General features: G+C 60.0%; 1 protein-coding gene across 11 annotated transcripts in view; it reads left to right on the top strand.

Annotated features, from left to right (window-relative positions):
• Positions 1–21402, top strand: part of NINL (ninein like) — an 85426-nt gene that overhangs the window by 44407 nt on the left and 19617 nt on the right. For all 11 annotated transcript variants that reach the window (XM_064475957.1, XM_031434371.2, XM_031434368.2 and 8 more), the window contains exons 4-13: positions 3526–3698; positions 5455–5521; positions 7297–7487; positions 8091–8240; positions 9952–10119; positions 12528–12664; positions 13908–14048; positions 17679–17853; positions 18839–18949; positions 19497–19577. In XM_064475957.1, the coding sequence (XP_064332027.1) occupies positions 3526–3698; positions 5455–5521; positions 7297–7487; positions 8091–8240; positions 9952–10119; positions 12528–12664; positions 13908–14048; positions 17679–17853; positions 18839–18949; positions 19497–19577 (1394 nt within the window). The remainder of the gene's footprint in view (positions 1–3525; positions 3699–5454; positions 5522–7296; positions 7488–8090; positions 8241–9951; positions 10120–12527; positions 12665–13907; positions 14049–17678; positions 17854–18838; positions 18950–19496; positions 19578–21402) is intronic.

Below are 21402 nucleotides of genomic sequence, written 5' to 3'. Positions count from 1 at the left end.
CAGGGATGACCAGATGGGGTGGGCGTGGGGGTTGGTCTCGGCTGTGTGCTGCCCCCCCAGCACAGGGATGACCAGATGGGGTGGGCATGGGGGCGGTCCCGGCTGTGTGCGGCCCCCCAGCACAGGGATGACCAGATGGGGTGGGCGTGGGGGGTGGTCTCGGCTGTGTGCGGCCCCCCCAGCACAGGGATGACCAGATGGGGTGGGCGTGGGGGGTGGTCTCGGCTGTGTGCGGCCCCCCCAGCACAGGGATGACCAGATGGGGTGGGCATGGGGGTTGGTCTCTGCTGTGTGCTGCCCCCCCAGCACAGGGATGACCAGATGGCTGGGCATGGGGGCGGTCCCGGCTGTGTGCGGCCCCCCAGCACAGGGATGACCAGATGGGGTGGGCGTGGGGGGTGGTCTCGGCTGTGTGCTGCCCCCCAGCACAGGGATGACCAGATGGGGTGGGCTTGGGGGGTGGTCTCGGCTCCTCCGAGTGTCAGGAGGCAGAGTGAAGGGTCGCAGGTCTTTCCCTCCCCTCCAGGCAGGCGTGTGAGGAGGGAGTGCTTCCCCTTTGCCCTGCGGGAGGCGCTGGTTGCTCCAGGATCCTGGGCAGGTCCTTGTTCTGGAGCCTGTGACATCTGGGGTACCGGGGATATCGCGTGGGAGCTTTGTGTGCCATGCTTGCAGCTTCCTGTGCGTTTCGTGTCAATGCCAGTGAGCCCTCCTAGAAATCCCATGGGTTATCATACCTGTTACTCAGATATGCACCTGCCCCTACCCCTGGGGCTGAAGTCCGCCTTCCCACCACCTCCTGCTGGAGCCAGTGAGGGCCCTGATGTTGGGGGAGGAGTCAACCCGCCAGCCGCGCCATGGGTCTGGGGGTCAGGGGTCACTGGTTGCCTACCTCACACTTCTCCTCGAGGTGGGAAGCAGGCCACTTGGGAGACTTGGAGTGTGATCGCGTGGCTGTGGATGCGGATGTGGATGTGGATGTGAACCTGCTGAGAAAGGTCACGCCTGTTCCACTGCCCCCCACTCCGTGCGGGAACGTGTGTGCGTCTGTGGGACGTGTCCTCAGTTCCTCCAAAGACAGGAGAAGCTGTTGGTTCCAGAGATTTTTTTTAAAATTTAAGCATTGTCGGTTTACAACATTGTGTCAATTTCTGGTGTACAGTATAATAGTTCATATGTATACATACATACATTCCTTTTCACATTCTTTTTCGTTATAGATTACTGCAAGATACTGAATATAGTTTCCTGTGCTATATGGTGGAAACGCGATGTTTATCTATTTTATACATAGTAGTTACTATTTGCAAATCTCGAACTCCCAGTTTATCCTTTCCCTCCTGATAAGCATAATTTTTTTCTGTGTCTGTGAGTCTGTTTCTATTTTGTAAATAAGTTCATTGTGTCTCTTTTTTTAGATTCCACACATGAGTGCTATCATATGGTATTTTTCCTTCTCCTTCTGGGTTACTTCACTTAGAATGACAATCTCCAGGTCCATCCATGTTAACTAACGCAAATGGCATTAGTGTGTTCTTTTTTATGGCTGAGTAGTATTCCGTGTGTGTGTGCGCGCACACCACATCTTCCTTCTCCAGTCATCTGTCAGTGGCCGTTTAAGTTGTTTCTGTCTCTTGGCTGTTGTAAATACTGAAGCTATTTTAGGACTGCTGCTTTTTCACACTGATTCTGTTTTGTTTTGTGTTGTTTTTGTCGTCTTTCCGATTCCAGCACTTTCCTCAATCATGTGGTCACAGGCCCGCCTGGGGCAGGGCTCTCGTGGTTAGAGGCAGGGCGCCCGCCAGCCGGGCTGTCTGGGTGGCACTGAGGGACCAGCCATGACTCCGCACTTCCCACAAGGCTGTGGCTCTGTGCTCTATGGCTGCTGGTCTGACCGGCCACCCTGACACTCACTTCTGGAGAAGCCTTTCTCCCTGTTGGAGCTGGGGAGGTGATGCTTTTGGGGGAATATTCTGAAACAGCCATGTGTTTTCTGTTCGTCTGAGGAAAGTGCTGACCAGCTGAAACGATGCAGAAAGGGCCCCCTTGGGGGCGGGTGGGAGTCCAGACATGGGCCAGGGGATCCCTGGAGGGGAGGGGAGAGCAGGGTCAAGCTGGGTGGGGTAGACACGGGGCTGGTTCACGAGCTCCAGGCGTGCGCCAGCAGCTGAGCCTGGGGGGCCTGCCTGCTTCTCTGCACCTGGTTTCCCAAGCGTGCCACTCGGCCCCCCCCACCCCGACAGGACTGTCCTCTTCCTGCACCTCCTGGTGGAAGGAGGGTTCTTTCCCCATGTTAACCAGCCCGCAGCCCCTCTGCACGCAGAGACCAGGACCAGGCGGGGAGCCCGTGTGCTGGCGCTTCCCCCCCGCTGTGCGCAGGGTCGCTCAGTCTCCCGCTCTGCTCCCCACCCCGCTGGCAACCTGAGCACTCGCACTTCTCCAGCCGCCCCATGAGAGCTTGCAGGGCCAGGCCCATGGTAACCTCCGAGGGTCCTGGGGCCATAGGCCTTCTGCCTTAAGTGGCTGCTGCCCCGTGAGACATGGCATCTTCTCCCCAAACTCCTCCCGTGTCCCCAGTTTCTGCCGGTCACTGGCCTCACTGTTCTCCGTGTCGGCCTCCTCCGTGACGGCCCCAGGGTCAGGGGCTGTGGAGGAGGGAAGCGAGGTGGTCACTTGGCCATATGGGTGCGCCAGTTGTGGGACACAGTCCTCGGTTTTCTTGGCCTGGCCTCACTTCCTGGGGCCCGTCCCTTTCTTCTCCGACTGGCCCATTCTGGTTGCTTCCCTCGGAACCGGAGTCCTGTCCTGGCCCCTGCCCGGCCGTCCTCCCCAGTCTCTCTGGCCGCCCAGATCCCCCACAGAGTCGGTGACATCTCTCCGCCTGCCAGGTCCTGGCCACTCTGAGCGGATGTGGGCAGGTGAGGAGGGAAGGAGGAAGTGGAAGAGGTTTATTAGGGTTTAAGGGATCCGCATGAATCCCAGACTAAAGCCCCCGCCTGCCTCTGCTCCAGGCTTCGTGAAGACCCACGCGGAGCCTGAGCCTCCCTGGCTGTGCGGAGGTCCTTGCCTGCGGCGTCTGGCCCAGGGTGGGTCCTGTCGTGACTGGGCTGGGAAGTGACCGTCTGGACTCTGGAACAGGATGTTGCTGGATTATTGGAGCGTTTTTTTCTTTGGATAAAAAGCTGGATTTTTGGATTAGTCTTTTATTACATAACAAAAGCAAAATATGGGGGCTGGCTACAGCTCAGTGGTAGAGCGCGTGCTTAGCGTGCATGAGGTCCTGGGTTCAATCCCCAGTACCTCCATTAAAAAAAGAAAAAAAAGGCTAAACATACTTGGAACAGTTTGAACACCACCTAGCATTTAGGACAGAAAGCCCTCCCAGCCTGGCCTTCCCCGCCGGCCTGCTGGTGGCCGTTCCCTGCGTCCTGCGCGTGAGAGCCGCACTTAGCACCGGGATCTGCACCCACGTGCCTGGGCCCAGAGGCTGTTTTTAAGAGCCCCACAGACCTCCCGTTTTCTTCCCAGCTCCCCCCTGTGCTGTCCCACCGAAGTACGTGAGCGGCTCTAAGAGGTACGGCCGTTGGAGTTGGCCCGAGCCCTGCGACCTCACAGGTAGGGCCAAGTGTGTCCTGGAGCAGCCGGCCAGGCCCAGCGCCAGGAGCCATTTCTGCTGCTCTGCGTCCCTGGAAAGTGTGGAGGTAGGTCCGCCCCCTTCCCCTCTCCATCCCTGCTGAGGCTCCCCAGTGTGGAAATTACATGTCTTAGTAGCTGCTCACCTGCCCACCTAAAGAGATGCAGGAAGATGGGAGGGGGCAGCTCAGTGCCAGAGGCCAGTGCCCTTTGGGAAACAGGTTCCACTGTGTCCCTGGGTCTCACTGTCTACAGGGAAACTGGCCTCCTTCAGACACGGGGCCGTGGAGATTCCCCTGTTCACCCCCCAGCCTCCCCTGGCACTACCAGGAGGGGAAGGTTAACCAGCCGAGGGTAGAAAAATCTGGTGGTGGGGAGGGTGCAGCTCAGTGGTGGAGCACCTGCTTAGCATGCACGAGGTCCTGGGTTCAATCCCAGGACCTCCGTTAAAAAAGAAATAAAAATAATAAACCTAGTAACCTCCCCTGCCAAAAACAAAAGAAAACAACAACAAAGGAAAAACCAAAAAAAGAGCAAAGCAGGTGTGCCACACCCAGGGCCTCTGCCTCCAGTATTTGGAGTGGCCCTGGCCCATCCTCCACAATTGGGGCGGCTGGTGCCCGAGCTGCCCACTGTGGAGGGTCATCGGTGGGGCAGACCCACACCCTGTAGGTTAATTGTGGCCCACTGGACCTGTTTTCAGGGTTACAGAAGGTTCCAGGCTTCCCCCCGACCTGTGGTGTCATCCTTGTCAGATGGGGCTCTCCAGGAACTTACCTTTAATAGGACGGCTCTGGCCCTCAAATTAATTGTTTCTATCTTCAGCGTTCATTGAGGGAAAACAAACAGATGTGTATTTAAATCCTGGAGTCCCTTTTCCCAGGGACCCTCTGCACCTGGGTGACACCGGCAGATCCCTGGCCTTTGCCTCTTCGTTCCCTTTTTAAATTTGGCCCCAAGGATGGAGAGTCTCAGTGCGTCTGTGCCATCTCTGTGGTGCCATTCTGCTTCTTGAATAAATTGGGAATTCGAAAGTTGCACCTCTTGGGGAGAGATGGAAATGCTAGCTGTCTTGGTGGTGGTGGTTGCATGGGTGTGTGCATCTATCGACATTCATCAGAGTGCACACCTGAAATATGTGCAGCGAACTGCACAGGAGCCACACCACAGTAAAGGTTAAAAAAACGATCTTTGATCCTCAGAACTAGGACCTGGGGATGTGCTTTTGGGGTTGTCAGCAGGTTGGATGCATTGGAAAAAGGGCATACACCCCCTGCCGCAGGTCCCTATCCCCGGTTCAGCGCTGGCTGTAAGTGCTGAGTGCTGGTCAAGCCAGCATTCCTTCCAGAATCAGAAGTGGACTCAGGCTTTGGGGTCCACCGACCAGTCACGGAAACATGGGGTTCCACTGGAGTCTTGGCAGCCCAGCCCCTTGGGCACAAAGGCCTCAGCTGCTCACCTCCTGTCCCTGGAGCACCTAGGGGTCAGAGACCTGCTCTCTTGCCTGCTGCCGACTGAGATGGGTGTTGAGGGGCTGGCCCGAGAGCCTGTCCTGTGATGGAATTTGGAGCAGACTGGGAGTGTGCGGGGGGAGCACCTGCCTGTGTTCTCACAGAGTTGCTGATGGTTTTGGTTCCTATCAAGGCGTCAGGTGCCCGCATCCAGGCCGCGGCGTGTGGCCTGGAGACAGACCTGGTCTACACAGGCGTCAGCTGGGAGCCCTCCGGGCTGGCCTCCCTTCCCCAGTCAGCCCCACAGATGGTTCTCCTGGTTCCCGGTGCCCCATCCTCTGGGGACTCACATCCTCTTTCTGTCTTTCCGCAGAGTCTCAAGTCAGATGAAGAAGCCGAAAGTGCAAAGGAGCCTCAGAATGAGGTGTTTGAAGCTCAAGGTGAAGCCCGGCTTTGTGCTCAGTGTCCCCCTCTGGCCAGTGCTGGGCTGCTGGGCTGGGGTCACCGGCCAGGGAAATTTCCTGGGAAGGGGCCCAGTGCGGGCGGGGACCCTGGTGGTCCCTTCTCCTGGGGGGCCCAGTGCCGAGGCCCCTGCAGTCAGACCTTTGGGCGGGGCTGCTGACTAAGAGAGCAGTTTCAGGGTTTGCAGGGACTGGCCAGACCCCAGCTCCTTCCTGATGTGCTGGGCCGAGTGCAGCCCCTCCCTGCCCGACGAGGCCCTGTCTGCACCCTGAGTGGAGTGTGGGATGTGGTTCTGGTCCTGGGAGGTCACTCACCAAGAGATTTTGAGGCTCTCTGCCCAGAGCAGATTGCAGTTCTTTCCATCTAAGTGAGAACTGCCACTCACATGTCAAACCTCACAGGACTCATTCACCTCCTCTGCCGGCCCTGGGAAACAAAGCCTGGTCTCAGAAGTGCTTTTCCATTTTTATGTAGAACTTTGAGACATTCTAAGCTGGAGGGGACCTCGGAGGTGGCCCACCCCCAGCATCATTCATGAGCACACGGGCCAGGCTTTCTGTGGGGAGGCGCTTCTGAGCGTTAGTTGGGTTATCAAAGTGACGCCAAGGTAGCTTTCCTCCCCAGGGCCCCAGCCCCTGGGCCGAGGGCCCAGTCTGATGGCGTGTGAGTGGCCCTCTTCCATGCTGGGCTGGGCGGCATGGACGGGGCGTGGAGGGAGTCGGCTCTTAAGCCCAGCGCCTGCACTGGGAGCTCTTCGTGGGCACTCGTGGGCACCCCGAGGTCTGGCCTCCTCCACAAGGTGCTTCTCTGGCAAAGCTTCAGAAACCTCGGTGAGCCACCCGGCTAAGGTAGACCAGTTGAGACACCTGGCCACCTGTCACCTAGACCCACTGGAGAGTCTTTGCATCCCAAGACACCTGTGCCTCCTGGTGTGAGGTGGGGTGGAGCTCACAGCCTGCCCGGGGATGTTGTTGCCGGAAAAAGAGAAAGCAGGTACCACTGGGCCTGAGTCCAGACTGGCTTTGACGCTAACTAAGCTCAGGTTCACAGGAGACGCTAGGGATGGAGGGCACGAGGGGCAGACTCACAGAGCCTGGGGGGCGTCCTGCAGAACAGCTGGTCCAGTGTCTCAGACAGAGCAGGAGAGGTGCTTAAACGATTGGGAGAAATAGCGGCCACGTGTGCAGTGAGGACCCAGACCAGCCCCCACAGGAAGGCCGGGTGAGGGGTGGGCAGTCACTGCTGATTTGTAGGGGAGATGTAGCTTGGGGTCCACGCTTCTCAGCAATCACCCGATGGACACGGGGGAGGCGTGACAGCTGGGATTTGCTTTCAGATCCTCGGGCAGTACCAGGCCTGGTGGATGGAGCTGGGGCTCCAGGCGGCCCGAGGGGCAGGGCCATTGGCCTCTGCTGGGCTGTGCTCTTTACTTTGGGTGGGTTTGAAAAGTTTCTGAAAATTAATTTTTAAGGCTGCTCTTTTAAGTCCAACCAGCAGCAGTGCATCCGGTGTGGCTTTCGTAGGTCCCGTCAGAAAGCGCTCCCCATGTGCTGCAGGTTTCCCCCATTTTATTGTGCGTGTGTGCGCCCAGCGAGGTTGGAAGAGTTGTGCTGTGAGCGCCGTGTCCCCACCACCTAGATTCCTCCTTTGAAGCTTGACTCTCCCCTGTGTCCATCTGCCCATCCCCTGTCCATCCGTCAGTCTGTCTGATTTCGGGGTAAGTTACAGCAGTGGTGTGTTTCCCCTGTTTCAGGTCAGCTGCCAGCCTGGTGTTCTGAGGTCTCCGGGAGTCCCCGAAAGTCTGGCAGCCCCTCCCTCGACACCCCCGAGAGCCGAGTCCGGGACATCTGGGAAGCGCTGGGTGTCGGCCGCAGTGGCCACCTCACCGAGCAGGAGCTGGCCGTGGTCTGCCAGAGCGTCGGGCTCCAGGGACTGGGGAAGGAGGTGAGGGGCAGGACGCCGGCCCTGGAGGGCTGCGTCTTTGTGGTGGTCGTGGTTGATGCTGGGCCAGGGAAACCCCTTCACCCTCAGACACTGATTCACTTGTTACTTTCTGGCCTGAAACCCTGTGATGACTCCCTGGGCTGGTGTCGAAGGCCCGCCTCTGGCCACGTGTGGCCCTGGCCCCCTTCACACAGGACCGTCCTCTGCCTGGAGCATGCCTCCCCTTCCTGCGAGGCCCAGGTCTGCTGCCCAGCCCGGGGTGCTGCCTGCAGAGCCTGGCTGCTCCCTGGCGGCTGTCCTCGCCCCTTCCCCCGCAGGGGCCGAGGGAGCAGGGCGGGCAGTGTGGTGGGGCACTCCCCACCTTGTTGACCCTGAACTGCTCCATACGAACCTGTCCCCACCACCCAGGGAGCCCCTTGCAGCGGGGTGGCAGCTGACCAGGCGTGAGGATGGACAGGCTAGAGCGCGGAGGCCAGGGTGGCCCAGACAGTGTGTCTGGACAGGCCAGCGGGCCGCCTGCTTGGGGAGGGTGGGCCTGGGCGGGGCTGGTGGGGCTGCTGGGGGCGGGGGGCTCTGAGCAGGTGCCTGGGGGCTTTTGCCTAGGAACTTGAGGACCTGTTCAGCAAGCTGGACCGAGATGGGGATGGCAGAGTGAGCCTGGAGGAGTTCCAGCTTGGCCTGTGCGAGCACCGTTCCCCTGCACTTCCGGAATCTTCTCCTGTCAATCTGAGTGGCTCCTGGTCTCGTTACCAGGTAAAACGGGACAGTTAACTCTCGGGCCCCGGAATGGCTGCTGTCATTCTCCAGCCTTCAGCATCTGCCGCTGGCCTGACCCCTCTGCCTGGTCACCACAGCGGGCCCAGGGTCGGTTGGGAAACGTACACGCACGTGTTTGGTGAGAGGCCATGCGGCCTTGGGCTGAGCTGTGTGTCACTGGGGAGCTGCTTGCCTTCTCTGAGCCTCAGGCCCCTCATCTGTAAGATGGACACCCCTCCTTGGGGTCTAATGAGGCTTCCCGGGCAGCTCCTCGCTGTGTCTCAGTGTGGGGGTCCCTGCGTTCCAGCAGGAGCACCCTCTCACCTCTGTGGGGGTGCAGCAGAGGGCAGAGTCACTGATGGGTCTGTGCCCTGCGCCCCCCGGCCCGTGTTCCTGAATTTTATCCTGTCCTATGCCAGCTGGAGGAGAGCGGGTTTCAGTGGTCACTACACGTGATTTTGTTCAGTGCACGTGGTCTTTCTGGGTCCCAGGGGTCAGCCTCCCCCCAACCCAACGGGGACAGTTGCCCTGGGGGTCCTGTGTCTGGAACAGTGACACTGCTGCTCCCTGCTGGGCCGGCGCATTGGAGAATCAGGTTTCAGCGCCTGAAGTCAGTGAGACGGGGAGGAACCAGAGCCCTGAGGGAAGGTGTCAGGTCACGTGAGGGCAGCCCCAAGTTGCGCCAGAGGCCCATGGGTGGCCTCCTCCCGGGTGCAGCGGCCGCTGTTCTGTGTCCAGTTCGGAGGCACCGCTGGGGAGGGGCCGACACCTGCCTGCCCAGGAGGCTGCGCTGTGGCGTCCTGTGCGTGTGGACTCCGGTGTGGCTGCAGGGGGCTCAGAGAGGAAGGGCTGCTGTCCTGGTGTGGCCTCGACAGCAGGCACACGTCTGAAAGGCCCTGTCCTCCTGGGGGAGACCCCTCAGGGAGGGTGGCCTCGCCCTGTGGTTCCTGCAGCACCTTGGCCTTGCTGTCAGTTTTCTGGCTGAGGGACTTTTTGCCTTTGTCTTAAAACTCCTTGGAAAGGACACAAATGAACTTATCTACAAAGCAGAAACAGACTCACAGACACAGAACAAACTTACAGTTTCCAGGGGGTAAAGGGTGGGAAGGGACAAATTGGGAGTTTGAAATTCGCAACTCTTGAGGGGGTGGAAATGTGAGCTGTCTTGACTGTGGGTGTTTATATCTCTCAAAATTCATCAGGTTGTACGTCTGAAATATGTATAGTTTACCGTATAGGAACCATACCACGATAAAAGTTGTTAAAAAAAATTGAAACTCCCTGAGATGCAGCCACGAGCCTCATGTTCCTGAACCCCAGGAGATGTGGCCTCCGCTCCGGCCGTCCTGCCTCTTATGAAGCCCACCTCGGGTTTCTTTGCACAGTCTGGCTTTCCTACGAGTCTTGGCCTGCAGGGACAGGTGGGGAGGCTGTGACTGGTTCAGGAGGAGATTAACTCAGGGCCCTGCAGGCACTGGAGCGTCCACTGCGTGGCCTCATGTGGCCGGCGCTGAGCCCTGGGCTCGAGGCCGCCACTGCAGAGCCCGTGATCCCAGCCGACCGTGCGGGTGCCATGTTCCCTTGAGCAGGAAACAGGGCTGTTCTTGGGCCTCGGTGAGACCGTGCCGGCCAGGCATGGGCGGTGAGGTCTGGGAGGCTGTGAGATGAGGCCCTCGCAAGCTCACAGCGGCTCTGTCCCCATGTGCAGGTCCCAGAGGAGGGCGGCGGCCAGACCACAACGTCGTCCCTGGTGTCCGTGTGCTCCGGCCCGCGCCTGTTCTGCAGCGTGGATGACGGCTCGGGCTTTGCCTCCCCGGAGCAGATTGTCGCCCTGTGGGCCCAGGAGGGGGTTCACAACGGCAGGGAGGTCTTGCAGGTGTGGACCAGTCGCCCACGGCTGCCCCAGCAGCGGTTTCCAGGCGTGGGGGGCCACTGCCCACAGGGGAGGCTGGACAGAGCTCCCGCAGACACAGGCTGCGTGCAGGGCAGGCCGATCGTGACCCCTTTTTTCTTTATTTTCTGATACTGAAATACAGGGAATCTTTAAACACAGAATAAGTAAAAACTAGAGAAAAACCATAGCTTGAAACAAATCCATTTGAAGGTAGGTTCCAGCGTCACAGACATTTACCCCGGAGCAGATCTGCGCCCCGGAGGAGGGAAGGAAGCCCCCCGGGACTGCGCTGGTCATGGTCACAGAGGTCTGAGTGCTCCCGCTGGTTAGGGACGGGCCCATGGGGAGCCGGGCCCTGCCCGGCCCGCTGACCTGTCCTCCCCGTGCTCTCCCAGGCCTCCCGCCGCCGGTCAGGCCCAGGAGGCCTGTGCTCTGCCCGGTCAGTCCTGTCCCCGGGGCTTTGGAGGGACCTCTGCCCTGGGTGGCAAGTCAGGTGTCTGCGGGGCGGGTGCAGCAAGGGAGGGGCGCTGGGACCTGTGTGGCAAGCTGGGCGGGTCAGCTAAGTTCCTAATTTCACTTCCTGCTGTGAAAAAAAGCCTAGAAACCTGTAAGCTAAGGAAGAAAGTCTGCCTCCCTCTGCTCCCAGATTCCAGGGGTGGGGACGGCTGAGGGCCTGGTGGACGTCCTGAGGGCTCTTCCCAGCACAGAAGGAAGTGTGTGCTTAGAAGTTCTCGTTCCAGAAGCTTCTGCACAGTTAGGGTCGTACTGTATCCCTCCGTTGCTCTCGTGCTGTCAGAGAACGATTCCTTTTCTTTAGCCACTTGGAATTTCCTGTTGCTCAGGGTTTGATTCTATTTAACTGAGAGGCAACGATGTCACTGGACCCCCTCAGCACCCCAGGGCCAGGCAAGGCCCCCCAGCGTGTGACTGTATGTGCCCCTCACGCAGCCCCAAGTGTCTGTCCCCCGACATGGAGGGTGGCTCCCTGGTCCGGGTGCCCCAGCACAGCAGGTCCGTTACTGCTCACCTGTGACACTGATCGAACTGTGGGCCACCAGCAGCACACCTGCCTGAAAGAGGCCTGTCCCTCGGGTCGGAAGCCCTCGGCCTGGACGTGACCTCTCCCGGGTGCCCGGGGGAGCACAGCCCTGACCCTCCTCAACACAGCACGCTGATTGTGCCATAGACACCAGCGGCGTTTCTGTCTCACACATTTTCTGTGGGTCAGGAGTTGGGTGGTCCTCGCCCAGGGTCTCCAGGAGCCCACCCTGCGGTCTTGCAGAGGCCTGACGGATGGGGCGGGGGTCTCGCTGTGGGCACGTGCCACCCAGCCAGGGCTGGATGAGCCCCTCCCAGCCGGCACTGGCCTCCCCAGAGCCCTGTCCAGGAGGCCAAGGGGGACTCGTGCCTCCCACACCACTGCCTGTCACTGTCCTGGGGGTTTCGCAGGCCTGTCCTGGTCACACACGGGTGTGAACGCCGGGAGGCACGGGGCCTTTCTTGATCGGGACGCTGCTGCAGGGACCTGTTTCTGCCTGGAGGCCTCACTGCTGGAAAGGCAGCCCTTGCATTATGGCTTCAGCGTCTGGGTTGTTCCACGTGGTTCAGGGGCATGGGGGACATGGAGATTCAAGTCTCCTTACAAGCTAAAGGAAGGTCATCCCGTTCTTTCCCTCCTGTGCGCCCGCCCCGCTGTGTGTCTGTGACTCCTGGCCGCGAGCACCCGTCCCTGAAGAGCAGGCGTGGCCGAAGCACTCTCCGGGGGGGCCCCCGGGGGGCAGCGCTCCCGTGTCCTCCTCTCTCTCTTACTGTGGTGAAGTCCACGTGACATGGTTTTTCTGTTCTCTCAACTCTTCCGAATCCCGGGGTGGGGCAGTGCCGCTCTCTGGAGGCTGGGTGGTGCTCAGCTGGGAGGTCGTGTTCCACAGACAGAGCCGGTCCGTTCTGTGACTGTGTGTGTAGTTCGGAGACATGTTGGTCAGGAACCTTTGTGTCCAGAATGCCACAAACCCAACTCCAGTGGGCAGAGAGAAGGACATTAGGGGCTCACCTGCATGGTCAGTCCGAGGAGGAGGACGTTGGTCTCAGGGGACCCTCCTCCAGCCCCCACGCCAGGGTCCAGAGGCCTCTGCTTGGGACATGCGCCTTCTGTGTCTGTCACTTTGTCCAGGGACAGGGGCTCTGTCCAGCCTGGGTCACGCCCACCCTGAGAGTTGGCAGGGACAGAGAGGACCCCAGTGTGGACGGTCGGGGGAAGGGCTACGCCCAGGAGGCAGAGACTTTGCAGACAGAAAAGGGCAGGCCTGGGACAGTGTGGACCGGTCCTGACTGTCCTTAGGGAGCCCGGAAGGGTCTACACCCGCCTACCCCATGGGCCTTGCTGTTTCCAGAGCCTCGACTTCAGTGTGGACGAGAAGGTGAACCTTTTGGAGCTGACGTGGGCCCTGGAGAACGAGCTCATGATGGTGGACGGAGCCGCTCAGCAGGCGGCCTTGGCCTGTTACCGCCAGGAGCTGAGCTTCTGCCAGTAAGAGCCCCAGGTGGGGGTGTGGGGTGCCGCTGGCCAGGCCGGCCTCCTTGCCCACCCCAAAGGGCCAGCCCCGGGGCGGGGGCCCTGCGCCCCTTCCCGCCTACTCTCCTGTAGGTGGCTCTCGCGGTGGGGCCGCCCACTGGGCCAGTCCCGTGGCTGCTGATCAGTTTGTGGCCACAGAACTTGGGGGTCACCAGCCAACCCCCAGACTTGGTGAGAAACTTAGAAATCCCATCAGGGTCCTTTCTGAGTCCCGCTTCATGAAGTTCCAAGGGGATGGGTTTCCATTTGACAGTAACCTTGTGGCCTGGTGCCACCCCGCCTGCTGGGAAGCCATCCCAGTGGCTGGGTCCCAGGTGGGTGGCTGGGTCCTGGGTGGGTGGCTGGCCAGGAAGGAGCGGGTGCTTCCGTGCGGCCACTGGGCCGAGTACACGTTCCGTTTTCTTTGGGTTTGGCTCTGGTTGAACTGACTGTTCAGGCCATCGTCTGCTCAGCAGATTGGCATGAAGTTTCGTTTTGTGTTTTGTTGATGTCCCGAAGTTACAGGAACGCTTGACGGAAAAGCGCAGTCCCCACCCCCAGGGTTTTGGGTCTCGTTAGGTGCCGCCAGATGAGCGTCCTGAGGGCAGCAGCCCTGCACACGTGGGGAGAAATACTGTGCCCAGGGTGGGGGGATAGCTCAGTGCATCTTCAGAGGGAGAAGTAGCCACCAGAGAATCTGGTGCCAGAGATGGTTTGCACGGAGCTCGAGTGGGGTCCTGCGTGACCAGACAGGGCCAGGGACACCCCAGGAATCGCTTCTGCTCTAGGCGGTACCCCTCCCACGCACCTGGATGCCAGGCTGCAGGTGGCAGGGCAGTGACCAGGCAGGATCATGGCTGGCCAGCCTTGTCCCCTGAAGGCAGCCAGTCCCTGTTCTGTGCTGAGGGTCCCTGGGGCCAGAGGGGAGAGGGAGCTGGGATAAATCCTTACCTGTCCTCCAGAGGCGTCTGGAGGCGTGGCACGCCGCAGGGCTCCAGGCTCAGACCTCCTGGTTCAGAAACCTGCTAGAAACTCCTTGGCACGGCAGTTGGCCTCACTCCGTGTGTCCATCTATGAAGCGGGCGCAGTGCCTGTGGGAACCGCCCTGGGAGGAGGTTGGTCAGAGCCCAGCGCCTGTGAGGCCAGCTGTGTGCACTCCTGCAGATGGGCTTGCTGGGCCCAGAGCCATGTCCCCTTCGACCCCGTCTCCTTCCTGCAGGGGCCAGGTGGAGCAGATGGCCAGGGAGCGAGACAAGGCCAGGCAGGACCTGGAGAGGGTGGAGAAGAGGAACCTGGACTTTGTGAAGGAGATGGACGACTACCACGCCGCCCTGGAGCAGCTCGCGGAGCAGAAGATCAAGTAGGTCCCGCGGGGCCCCGGCCCAGCTCTGCGGCTGCTCCCTGGCCGGAGCTGGCGGGGGACGTGGCCACCACCGGCTGAGGGCCTCCTGTCTGGTCTCAGCCGAGCCGGTGGAAGCCTAGAGGGTGCACTTGGCCGACGTCCTTGGAGAGAAGAGGGTGCGCTTTCAGGTGCAGTCTTGCTGTCACGCGGGAGTGCGACATCTGGCCATGTGTCTGCTGGCCTCTCTGCTCTGCTCCGTCTGTCGGGGTGGGTCCCACTCGAGCTGCGCCTTCTGTACATGGCTGTGATCAGTGAGACAGGTGGACATTTTGAGAGAGGCCCAGGGAATGGCCTTGCCTCCTGTCGGCTCTGCAGAAAGGAGCCCAGAGCCCGAAACTGCTGACTGAGGGCCTCGCCCACGCAGAGGGCTGAGCGGGCTCCTGGTGAGTCAGCGGGCGGACGGACCAAAGGAAAGGCTTTCTGACCTTCCTTTCCAGGGACACAAAACCACTTCGCTGGTTCATTAGCCAAAACATTTGAGGAAGTCCAGCCTCTGCGGTCTCCCAGGCTACAGCTGGGAGGGGGCCTTTCTCACCCTGAGGGGGATGCTCCCACCAATAGAGCACGGAGGTTGGCCCCTTTCTGGAAGCTCTGGTCACCAGCGGGTCCCCTCAAGGACAGCTAAGGATGCTGCGGGAACTGTCCTGACTCAGGGTGTCCGTCCTCCTCAGTGCTGGCAAAGGGGTGGCAGGAGCTCGAACCTGGACATTGGGTCCCCAGGCAGGTTCCCCCTGCGACAGGGGCATTTGCTCAGGTGAAGCCTCAGCAGCCTACTGGTGAGGTGTGTGGGTGTCACAGTGTGATGTGACAGGGTCCCAGGGCCCTGGAGGGCTTCCCCCTGCCCAGTGTGCCTGCGGGCTCTGAAGCGAGGCCTGAGCAGAGGGGCTGCAGCAGAGGTGCTGGGGGGCGCTGTCCGTGGGGTTTAGCGGGTTGACCCACAGCTCCTCCTTCAGCAGAGCCACCGGGCACCCTGGCAGTGCAGCTGGGGTCTTGGCCTCTGGGAAGAGGCTTCTGGCCTGCGAAACTGCTCTCTTGCCTTAGGGATCCTGTTACAGACCAGGCACTGCCTGACCGAGACCCCAAATAGGCCTTTCCATTCCTGTTTTTCAGCCAAGGACACTGAGGCTTGGAGCAGTGTAGTAACTGCCCACAGTCACTCAGCCGGCAATGCCCCTCCCTCCTCTCTGGAAATGAACCCCCATGTGAGCAGGGCTGGGGGACAGAGCTCGTCACTTTTGGGGGTCACCTGGAGTCTGACCCACATCCTAGGTCAACAGCTCTGCTCCCCCACGACCTGTGACTTCAGGGACCCTCCTGGGGCCACCACCTTCCCATGTGTCACAGGCCTGGGGTGGTGCCTCATGTCCGAGTTCCCAAAGGCCGGAGTCCCCCTTTCCTTCCGGGGGCTGGGAAGGCAGGACGCAGCAGCCAAGACCCTGGTCTAGGCACCAGCCAGAGTCCACACTGCCCGTGAGCCACATGGAGACGGGTGTGTGAGAGTTGGGGTCTGGGCACCAAGGCCGTGCGTGTGGGTGGAGGTGTGCGTGGGCACCTGCACACACACACCTGCACGTGCACTGCCGCCAGCTCCCACACCGGATCACAGTAACTTTCAGGGAAGCTAAAAATTAAGACTCTTTGCACCAAACTTTAAAAAATGTTTCCAGTCAAACCTGAGGTAACAAGCATGGTCTGACTGTGAGGTGTGCCTGCCCGCCCAGCGCCCGGGCCCACCCTTGGGCAGGCGGTGGGCAGCATTAACCACAGGGGCGCTTGTGGCTGGGAAATACCGGGTTTGTCCTGCTCTGCTGCCCGGCGGGCCCCCCGCCCAGGAACCAGGTGCGGCTCTCGCAGCTCCGCTCGCTCGCGGGGGTGCCATCCTCAGTCCCTGGCTGCGCGGAGCGGGCTGTGAGGCCGCTCGGGGATCCCGGGGACGCTGTCAGTGGAGGTCGGGGCGGGGGGTGTGTTGTGGTTCCTGTGGCTGCGCTCAGCCCTGTCCCTGCCGTGGACGGGGTCCCCCTGGGCCCTGGGGTGAGGCCTGGGCTGGCGGGGTGCACGGGCTCCCGGCTTGAGGCGGCCTGACCTGCGCGCGCGCCCTTCCTCTGCATCCAGCGCGGCCGCCTCCCCGCGCCCATGTGCTGCGTGCTTTCAGTCCAAGGAGCTGAGACTAATTTGCTTTGGTCTCGACTGGTCGACCCGCCTCTCCCAGCCACCCAGCAGAGACCGGGTCAGAGAACCCAGAAAGGGGCTCGAAGGCTGTATCTCAGTCTCAGAGAACCTGGCCTGGGGACACACGAAGCCTGAGGGCTGGGCAGGCGTTGGGATTTTGCCCTGTGAGCAAAGGGGCGTTGTCGGTACATTTCCAGAGACTGTCTTTAAGGCTGCGTTAGGTGTTGCTTGTTCAAAGGTAATAGATGATACATGTTCATTGTAGACAATTTAGAAAATACAAGCAAAAGGAAGAGGAAAAGCAGTGTCGCTCCTGACGCCGTCTGTGCACCCCGGCTTCTCTGTGCCGTGCTCGTGGTTATTTACGGAACGGTGTCGTGTTGCGCAGACTTGCTGCCGGCCCCGGAGCACCTCTGTGCGGGTCTGCTGCATTTTCCTGACCCTTTCCCTTGGCTGGATGTTTGCTGGATCTTTAAAAAATGTATAAAGAGTGGAGTGATGTGATCAAACTTGTATTTTTAAAATTTTTAAAAAAGGTTTAGTATTCTATTCTATTTCTTTTTCTTGTTTTTTTTTTTTTTTTTTTTTTTTTTTGGTGGGAGAGATAGTTAGGTTTTCTTATTTATTTATTCTTAGAGGAGGTGCTGGGGATGGAACCCAGGACCTCGTGCCTGCTAAGCATGTGCTCCACCACTTGAGCTATACCCTCCCCTCCTCAAACTTGTATTTTTAAAACTGGCACAAAGATGTTAGATTAATCACATCTGTCCAGCTGTTTCCCTACGGGACAGCTCCCCCGCCCCCCGCCCCGCTGTGTTCTTTCCCTGAAGCTCTGAGGTGAGAAGGACGCAAGACCAGCCCCGTGTTTCTTCTGCGGAGTTGTTGACGCAGACAAGCTCTGCGGAAGTAAGAGTTTCAGTCGTCTTCGGTCTAGACAGACTGGGTTTGAGAAACCCTGTTAAGCAACCATTTTAGTGAAAAAATGAAGCACTGGCACCGTTTTTCTGCTGCTGGAGACAGTTCTTGCAAAAGATTCCTGCAGAATCCAAGGGAGGCGCCCCCACCTTTTCCTCTGGTTGCTTTGGGATTCACCGTCTACAGGTTTTCTGTTGTCCGTGTCCTTGTGATGGAGGCTTACTTGTGTGTGCATTTGGTCACCAAACGCTGCCTTTTTTATGTTTTTGATAATGTGCAGGAGGTGGAAAGGCCGAGGAGAGTCAGAGGTCATCTTCTACCCCTGCTCCAGAGGCTGCAGGGACGCACAGGCTCCCCTTGTCTTGCGGGGTCACACCCACCAGCCCTGGTGGGATTTAAGCAGGGCCCCAAGCCCCAGTGGCCAGTGCTGCGACAGGAGACTCGGGGAGGGGAGGGTTGGGGATGGCCCCTCGGGCCCCGACATGACTGCCGTGTGCCTTCCAGACACCTGGAGCAGGGGTGCAGGGGGAGGCTGAGCCTGCTGCGGTCCGAGCTGGAGGTGGAGCGCGAGCTCTTCTGGGAGCAGGCCCACCGGCAGGGGGCTGCGCTGGAGGAGGACCTGCGGAGGCTGCGGGCTGAGGAGGCTGGCCTCCGCGAGAAGCTGACCCTGGCCCTGAAGGTAGGGGAGGGGTGACGGGCCAGAGGGGGGCCTCCTGCCCGAAAGGAGGAGGCGAAGTTCCGGGTCGAGGACCGAACCCTCCCCAGAGCCTTACATGGGCATTCCGGGGTTGGGAAGGGACAGGGGCAGGTCTCTCTCTGTCAACACACACATGCGCTCGTGCGCACACACACACACAGACACGCACACACACACACACAGACACACACACATACACACACACACACACACACACACACACAGACACACACAGACACACACACACACCGGAAGACCCCCTTCCCAGCCTAACAGAAAGACTCCTGCCTTTCCCCGGAGGGATATCACCCCCCACCAGCTGTGGGGGCAGCAGGACAGGGGCCGAGGGGCTCCCGCGCCGAGGTCAGGGAGGGTTAGTGCGCCCCTGGGCACTAGGGCACCCGTGGGGTCAGCAGAGACCAAAGCACATTGCCCCACCCCCTGCCTGGAGCCCTGCCCTGTGGCAAACGTGGCCCTCTGGGCCATGAAGAGCATCCCACGACTGTCACGCACCCTGCGTTTGCACCCAGTGAGATGTCCCCGGCCCCCCAGGCTCCGCCTTCCTTCTCCTTTCCTAACTCAGGGCTTCAGGCTCTGCCCACACCCACCTGGCTCCTGCGCCTCTGTCCCCCAGCCCCCAAGTCTGCAGACACTGCCTTCCTCCTGGTGGACACCTGGGCTGTCACGGTGCAGCTTCAGAGCCGTCTTTAAAAATGGCACAGAAGGGACTGCCACCAGCCTTTCCTCTTGCCGCTCACGACCATCCTCGGCTCAGGCTGTGGGGGAGGTCGAGGCAGCGGGACAGGGAGGAGTGTTGCCAAGGGCTCCGTGGGGTCTGAACAGGCCACCTGGCTTGTTCTGGCCCCGAGTCCCCCCTGGAGCCCTGCTCCTCTGTCAGAGGGGGCAGACCTGTGACAGCCCCTCCTGCGCTCCCACAGCTGGCAAACCACTGGCCTGTGTCTTGTAGGAAAACAGTCGGTTGCAGAAGGAGATCGTTGAAGTCGTAGGGAAGCTCTCGGAGTCAGAGAAGCTGGTCCTGAAGCTGCAGAACGATCTGGAGTTTGTGCTGAAGGAAAAGGTGAGTCCTCTTGCTGATTCCAAGTCTTCAGAGAGGAGCCCGGGTGCTGGGCAAGGGGTGTCAGGGTCTTAGCAAAGAATGCACAGGTGACAGGATTTTTTGCTGCTAAAATTCTAGAATGCAGAGAAAATCAAGACAGCTTTCCAGGTTTTCCTCCTCTTCAGGTGGTGCTGGTGATGCCCTGCACATGGGCCCTTTAGTGACAAGGCCTGGGCCAGTGGCAGAGTCTCAGTGGTGGGGGCACGGGGAGAGGTTGGAAGCCCCCTGCCATCCCCATGGGGGGAGGAGGGGAGGGCAGGTGCAGGGCTCTGGGCAGATGCAGCCCAGCAAGAAGGCAGCCCAGGCTCCAGGTGGGCGCGAGGCCACCTTCCATGAGTCTGGACCATCCTTCTGCCCTGAGACCTTTCAAACAAGGGGAGAGGAGGAGGGATGGGCGGCTGTCTCCGGAGGTGCTGAGCCGGGGTAGGGGGAGTGTGAGAGGTTACTGCGCACCCGCTGCCAGCCTCAGGTCCTAGCCCTCGTCTTCCTGCGTGTGTCTGGCTTTCAGCTGGAGCCACAGAGCACGGAGCTCCTGGCCCAGGAGGAGCGGTTCTCAGAGGTCCTGAAGGAGCACGAACTCAAGTGCCGGGTATGTGCCCCGCCCCCCCCGGGGGGCATCGGGGTCTGCCCCCCTCCCACCTCCTGGTCCAGCCCAGGCCCGCCGGAGCAACCCCGCAGGAGTGGCCACAGCCAGCCTTCTGCCCCCGGGGTCCTCCAAGCCTGTGCTCTGAAGGGAGGGCCAGAACTCGCCTGCCTAGCGCCCGCCAGGCTGCCCGGCTCCCGGGCTGGCACTAACCCCAACCCTAAGGCCCCCTCTGTTTCCGGGCAGCATGGAGGGCTTCATCTTGTCTCCCGTGCGTGGCTGTTGGCATTTCCTGGGCCAGACCTGCCAGTGTGTGCCGTGCAGAGTGGGGCGCAGGTGGCGGAGCCCGAGGCGTAGAAACACGGCCCAGCCCGCTACCCTCTCAAGATCACTGAGGAGTCCAGCGTAGAAAACGTTGCTGTTTGGTGTTAAGGGTGTGGCGGCAACTTGATTCTTAATGATTTCCCTCCCCACTAACGCAAGCCCTGTTTCTGCATGCGATGCCTTGGCCGCACCAGAGGTTAAAGGTGAGCTCGTGCTGGTGTGCAGTGTGGCGTGACCCCGGCCCCCTGCCCTCCCAACCCCAAGTCCCAGGTGCCCCGCAGCCCTGCGTGTGTCAGCTGCCCACCTCCTCGGGAGCCCGGCTGGCGTGTGGTTTGTGGCTGGGGGCTGTGCCGCTCAACTGCCGGAGGGAGCTGGCCTTCCTGCTGGGTTTTCTCTCCACGTTGGGCACCTGGAACCAGCCACGCATTCGTATGTCACTTTAGTGCACAAGCGTAAACTTCCTTCTTTAAGAACTGCAACTCATCCACTTTTGGTTCTTGACTTTTTTTGGAACATCAACAAAATATTTTACATTTCAGGACTAAGCTGCTTATTTTGAAATTTGTTCTATTTGGCGGGATGTTTTTGGCTGTTTTGAACTAACATTTAGAGCATTAAAAAAGCTTTTTAATTGAAAATAATTTCTAACACATGAAGTCACAAAGGTGAAACTAGCTCGAGTAACACTTGAGTGCCTCCGCCCAGGTTCCCAGCTGTTCACGTTCGCCCCGTGCACTGTGTGTGCACGTGTGTGTGGACATGCACACGTGGTTGTTCTTGAGCACTTGAGGTGACCCATGTGCACCGGGGCCCTGTGCCCCCAGACCAGTCCATGCGTTTCCTGAGCACAGGCTGACCCTACAGCCTCGCAGGGCTGGTCACGTGACCAAAGTCGACAAATGTCAGGAATCTTGCTGACTTCTCGGTAAACCTTTGATGGTGGGGCTTATGTGCACCAAGAAGTGAACGAAAGCTACGAAGCTGGGCTTCTCCTCCTGGAGAACCGCCCCCCAGTACCCCCTGCTTAGCGGTGGACGCCTGGTCACGTGTCCCCCCAGGGATGCAGCGCCGCGCCCTGCGGCCGCGGCGTGTCAACGCTGGTTCGCCTCGCAGGGGTCCCCTCCCCTCCAGGGCAGGATCCAGCCCAGGACCAGGTGTTGCCGAGGCTGCTGTGTCTGTTTAACGTCCTTTAATCAAGCTTTGTCTTCGCCCGTTCCGGGCGGTGGTAGAAAGAACACTGTAGACTGGGGAGCTAGATGTAGTTCGCACGCTTCTAGACGCGGGTGAGTCCGAGGTCAAGGAGCCTGCAGACGCTGTGTCTGCAGGGCTCTGTTCGGGGTTACAGGTGGCTGGCTGTCCTCTCACTGTGTCCTCACGTGGAGGGGCGAGGGGCCTGTGAGCCTGTGTTACAAGAGCACTGACCCCGTCATGGGGGCTCCACCCTCATGACCGCATCACCCCCCAAAGCCCCACCTCCTGACACCATCACGCTGGGGCTCGGGATTCA

This window comes from Camelus dromedarius, chromosome 18 (genome assembly GCF_036321535.1).
Source record: "Camelus dromedarius isolate mCamDro1 chromosome 18, mCamDro1.pat, whole genome shotgun sequence".
NCBI classification, from domain to species: domain Eukaryota; kingdom Metazoa; phylum Chordata; class Mammalia; order Artiodactyla; family Camelidae; genus Camelus; species Camelus dromedarius.
The sequence above is the reverse complement of the archived record's forward strand: the minus strand, read 5'-3'. Positions and strand labels throughout refer to the sequence as shown.